Source organism: Rhipicephalus microplus, chromosome 6 (genome assembly GCF_043290135.1).
Source record: "Rhipicephalus microplus isolate Deutch F79 chromosome 6, USDA_Rmic, whole genome shotgun sequence".
NCBI lineage: Eukaryota > Metazoa > Arthropoda > Arachnida > Ixodida > Ixodidae > Rhipicephalus > Rhipicephalus microplus.
In genome coordinates, this window is record NC_134705.1 from 89,398,057 (window position 1) to 89,404,056 (window position 6,000).

The 6,000-nt window shown below is 49.8% G+C and overlaps 1 protein-coding gene across 1 annotated transcript in view; it reads right to left on the reverse strand.

Annotated features, from left to right (window-relative positions):
• Window positions 1-3,730, reverse strand: part of Alk (Anaplastic lymphoma kinase) — a 251,749-nt gene extending 248,019 nt beyond the window's left edge. The window contains exon 1 of the mRNA XM_075866168.1: window positions 3,001-3,730. Coding sequence (XP_075722283.1) covers window positions 3,001-3,418 — 418 coding nt within the window. The 5' untranslated portion in view covers window positions 3,419-3,730. The remainder of the gene's footprint in view (window positions 1-3,000) is intronic.
• Window positions 3,731-6,000: the final 2,270 nt, after the last annotated feature.

Sequence of the window (6,000 nt, forward strand, 5' to 3'; positions counted from 1 at the left end):
CGTTGCGCTATTCGCGTTGTGTGACGACTGGTTGTTGTTTCGCTGTTCTAAAACACTTTATAAGTCGTATTAACGCGATTGCTTTCCCGACATCAAGCCTGCCTTAGGCATGTCTTCCAACTGGTCCCAAGCAACGGCGTAGCTCTGTGGTAGAATGCTGGGTGGTTGTCTTCTCTCCCTTTCTTAACTTTATTACAAGAAGAAATATCTTCTTTCATTTGTCCAATATGTCTTCTGTAACGTTTTCTCAAAATCAATGCATAAACATTGATTATTTAAAGCAAATAGAGCTCCAACCAATGAAACCGGCAGTCTTATTTCAATTAGTCGAGCATCATACGCGTAATTTTAGGGTTACGGGTTCTGACCCCACTGGTGCCCTTTTCCACCCACTTCAATTACTTTCAGTTTAGGTCATAGTCATTGGAGTAAAGTGGAAAACAAGTTATGTCCTATGTCGTTTTCATGACTTCAAGAAAAGCTATCATATTTATTGCATTGCATTTAAAACGTAAATTATTCCTCAATATATGTAACAATCTTCTTGGAGTTTCACGAAAAAGCTGTTACTGCATATCCAGCATGTTATAGTTAAGTCGCACCAGGTTTCTACGTTTAATCAGTAAATTGTTTATTTTAAGTAAAACTACCTAAGTAATGCCGCAAATAAAGTTCCACGCTTTGCTTTTCTTAAGTGAACTCTACAAAAAACAGTAAAAACTAGTGTGGGTTTTCTCACAACTTATTCTCAAGGCATAACTGCCAGTGGCCATTACAGCGTTAATTGTCTGTTGGTTTCATTAATTGTCTCCAACGAATAAACGGGCCCCTCGAGTGACTTTCCTCCTTTCTTGAGTCTCATCTAAAAGCAATTTAGTTCTTCTTCGCGGCAACCAGCACTCAGTATACACTTTCGTGGTGTGATCCCGCACCCGTCAATGAATTCAACGCACACTGACGAAGTATACCACTTCATGAAGTGACATCCATAAAAGCCTTTTTGGGACATTTTTCGTTCGACATTGTCGATCTTCGCTTCCAATTGTTTGATGAAAATTGCGTTACAGGGAGGACTGTGGCTTCCCTATTGTGCTAGCAGGCTAGAAACCAAGAGACGTGGATAATTAACTACAGCTTTAATTGCCAATAGCGGGTACGCCAATCACTGTTCGGTGAGGGAACTGTAATCCACCACGGCTGTGTATGGTTACGGTAATCGGCTGTGTATGGTTACCACGGCGTATGGTTAAGGTAACCCACAACCTTCGGTAAACCCGAAGGTCACGGGTTTGAGCCCGACGGTGCCGGTCGCATTTCGCTGGAGGCGAAACGCCAGAGGCTCGTATATACTGTGTAATGTCAGTGCACGTTAGAGAACGCCAGGTGGTCAAAATTTCTGGAACGGCATCCGTCATTGGCAGATCGGGGTTTTGGGACGTTAAACGCCAGATGGTATTACTACTGTTATCATTGTGAGTGCAAAGTGGTTACGACCATAAAGAGAAATTGATTCACACGTTTCACCACAGAACAGGCAATATTTCAAATTTAGAAGAAAGCCACTGCACCGTCGCATTGATTACTTTTTCGGCGAAACGAATTGGCATTTTTGAGTGGTCGCGTGCGCGTGCAGCGACATATGTCTCGAGGCACGCGCGATGCGATGGAAGATAGTGTACAGAACGGTCACTACAGTTTCGCAGTGAAGCCAATGACACCTTGCTCTGCCTGAGTAACTTCGTTTCTTGCTTCTCCTCGTCGTGTTCCTTTAAGCGCGACGTTACAAATGAAACAAGTGAAGCTGTACAAATGAAGCGCAACACGTTAACACACAAAACACCGACCATGAAGCCAAAGAAGCCGTTCAAAACCCAGCGGTCACCAAAGGGCGCAGGAGAGGTCTTAGAGGGAACTTGGCGCCTATATTGAATTGTTCGAGGACCGCGACTTGAAGAGCGGTTAGTGACACGCCAAGACTTACATCTGATATGCCCAGACGAGCTATTACGGGACCACGTGCGCAAAACTAGCACCTCCCCATGCAGCAACATTATTATCAACATGACATTGTTGGTATCGTCATCATTATCATCATCCTCATAATATCGTCACGACGTCGAAATAGAAGTCTTGCTGCAGAGATCGAGATGCCCAAAACAGGAGCTTTCTTAATATAACGCGCAACCGAGTTCTTCTGTCTCGTCCTTTATATGGTCCTTCATAGCACATACATAACTGCATCATCGTCTTTCTTGTCGCGAGCATGTGACAATATTATGTCGATTACAAGATGATGGACCACGTATGGCGTTGCAGCCCTCCACATTTAACGAGGGGGCACAGCGAAATACTTCGACATGGACAGGAAGACAGACAACACACCGTTGGACTAACAACTCAACCTATTAATTTGTTGGTCCAGCGGTACGTCGTCTGCCTGGTTCCCCTTGCTATGCGCAACCAATAAGCTTTGGCAAACATAGTCCTCTCCTGTAGCTCGTACCTTGAGTCAGGTAATACCGTCTGCATCCTGCCGGATGCAAACGTCCTGGTTTCGTCACGTTCCTTGATTGTTTGTCCAACTCGAACACCATTTTTGTATTTGGTGACTCGCGTCCCCGTCATCAGCATTATCTCATCCTTGTATCTCAACCTCCAAGTCTCGTTCCATATGTTAGTAACCATTAATAGCGAGAAATCAACTACATATATTTTGGTAAGTAATTTGCAACTAAGCCGAAGGCATCACGACGGCCCGCAAACTTTACATAAGCTACAGAAAACAGCGACTACCTATAAAAGCGTTTCCTCCGCTCTCGGTTTTCCGGTAAACAGGTGTTAATAACTTTGACGTTCGTTTTCGAATGTATAGTACGCACTAAATCAACGATACGTGGCGAAACAAAACAGGTGACCATGGTGGCAGCGTTCCACGTTACGTAACTACCAATATATGGAGTCCTGTCTTGAGTACAAGCTCGACACAAAACACACTGTTACCTGACACATTGCGCGCAGAGTCAGCGGCTGGCGAGGAGACTCGTAGCACCGGACTCTTGGTGCCGCTACCAGTAGTCGTAGTGTCACTGCTGCTGTTCGCCGCTGTGGCCAGCACAAAACCAGCGTTCCAAGTCCAGACACACGGTTCCTCTTCGAAGTCGCACCGCAGTCCCATCTCCGCCGCGGACAGTGCGACGGACGCCGGCGCAGCGGTCGTGGTCGTCGTGGTGGTGGTGGTCGTCGTGGTTGTTATCCGAAACTGGCGCGCAGGGTAGTGCGGCGGGTCCTGTGCCACGACCACGCATGGCACGAAGGCAACCAGAGATGCCGCTAGGCCTACCAGGAGCACGGACGATGTCGTCGTACACGGCCACGTACGACACGCACGGCTTGTCCTCTCCGACGTCATCGTCACCATGCTGACACAGACACAGAGGCGTCGGAGACGTGACGACTTCTCCCGTTGTTTCGTAACTTACAGGTTTTCTAGGCGTCCTCGAAATCACCCGGCACCGATTCTCGAGTACGCGAGCTCGGGAATATTTCGTCCCGTCACGCCACTAGTTCGTGTCGACCGCGATGGCGCGAAAATTCGGGTTGGGTCTTTTCGAAACGCCAAGTGTTGTTCTTCGCGTTCGGTCGGCCCCTTTAGGACAGTCCGGCGTCGTAGGCGGCGTTGCGCCGGGGCACTGCGCTGGGACCCGGCGTCAAGCGGCTGCTTGCCATGATGGCGGCGACTACGGATGCTGGGAGGCAAGGCAAAAAAGCGGCGCTCGCGGGGCTTCGCGCTCTCCCTCTTCTTCTAACGGTGCCGCCGTCGCGGCGGCGTCGAAGTCGACGGCGTCACAGCTGCCCCCGCGGAGGAAAGAAAGCAAGGAGGGGAGTACTGGAAACACCCCACCTCTCTCCTCCTCTATCAAGATCAGGGGAGGGTGTTTCCCGCGGAGGGTGGCTGACTGCGGGAGGGACCCAAGGCGACGACCGGCGGTCGCTTTCAAGAGTCTCCCTCTCTACCTCTTCTCTCGAGCCCTTTCTTACTCTTCCTCGCAGCGCTGGCGATACACAGCGTAGAAGAGGGGCATCAATCACGAGGAAGAGGTACGGATGGAGATGGTAGCGCGCGGCGCACCACCTGAGAGGCGAGCTCGTCGCGCACACGCACGCGCGAGCGTGCAGGCTGCTCCGGAGTCGAATGAAAAGCTGCTGCTACTACTGCTGCAGCTGGCGAGCCGCACGCTCTCAGCGCGTTTCGAAGCAGCTAGGCGAGGCAGTGCAGCGGGCGCGGACCCTGAACTGCCGCCCGGAGGAACCCGTCCGTTTGTCGCTCACCGCACAAACGAGCGCTTTCCTCCCAGCCCGTCGTACTCGCCACCTTTTCTTTTTTTCTCACGTGGGATGCGAGGTAGGTTGGCGAGAAAGAGGCCCTACAGAGAGCCAGAAAGGAGGAGGGTTGAAAGGAGGCGCAGCGGTTGCGAAGGGACACTTTTTGTTTTTGTCTCGTTCTATATTCATTAACCGATGTTCCTCGATTCCATCTCTCTCCTTTTTTTTTTTCTTCCTTGCTCCCACCGTCCGAGGACGGGGAGATTTTGTCACAGCAGCCACGGGTGAAAGAGAAGGGAGAGAGAATGTAGCTTACGAACCTCTCACTCCATGACGTCACTGCATTGCTGCAAGCATGCGCGCGCGCGTGCGCGCCTGTGTGGGGAGGCGAGAGAGCGCGCGCGTTCGCGGCGCCTCGGTCAGCGCTGGTGTCGCGGGAGCGCGATGCGGAAGATGTGGGAGAGCCAGGATGCGGAGGCGCTGGATGAGCAGCGAAGGCGAGAAGGAGAAGATGGCGACCCTGGTGGCGTTCGTGGCGCACGCGCTGCGCCTTGCGGCGCTGCAGGAGTGGCGGTATGTTTGAAAGCGCCGGCTTCTGCGGCGCGAACTGGCGAACCCCCGAGGCTGTTATTTCGGAGCGGCAGCGCTAGCGGCGGCGGTTCGCCAGCTCGGCGTCGGAACGTCGCGTAGTCGCGAGGCGCTACCGCTGAGCAATGATTTGTTGTTTGTTCAGCTCGCAAAGGCCGTGCGGGGCCGATTTGGCTGAGACGGAGACGGCTAAAGTTAGGCTTCTTTTCTCCGCCTGATCTGACATCCGCGTGCGTTTGACGTGTCCCCGCCGTGAGAAGAAAGCTTCGTCTAATGCCTCTTTAGCTTTGTCTTCTCTTCTTTATGCGAGGTCAGAGAACAACGGTGACCTTTCGTTCTTGTACGTCTCGTTTCCTTCAATGGGAACTCTTTTTTTTCTTTTTTTTCTCTCACTGTCGGTTGGATCGTGTCAGTCAAAGAGTTTTAGTTGTGATTCGTGGCAGTGAAGAGCGCGTGTATTAGGCAGATTTAACGGTGCATTTGGCAGGAGCCCGTTGGAGCGTTACGCAAACAATTTTGGGAGCTCGCTTTGCGTGGGTTATCTGAAGAATTGTGCTTCGTGATTTATTATTCAGTCATAAACAATTGTAGTTTTATTGTTTTGTGGTTATGGCCGGGGTCTTATGCTCTTTTCGAAAAATAGTTTTGTGTGTTTTCTTTCGGGCGGTTTCTTAGTGCCCTAAGGGGGATGGTGCTATTAATATTTATATCGATCATTCGGTAATAATTATATAGCTCAATATAGTAAGTAGAAAGTACACTGGCGGACATAAGTGTCAGTATAAAAAAGAGGGGAGGGGGAACATACATGGCTGGATCAGCACGGAAACAAAATAGTTTATATAAAATATATTTAACATGATGCGATTTCTATTGTATCCATCCTCGTCGGGCAATGAACACATCTCCTTATGAAAAGCTGTTATAAAGGATCAAACAGAATTCAGAGGGGGAAACGAAAAACCTAAAATTTACACAAGCAAAGAACAACTTTAATGATGATGATGCATTGCACAATTTTATCAGAAGAAGTCTGTTTTCACGAAATAGGCAGGTACAATTGGACAACGTAGTGTTCCCTTCCAAGAG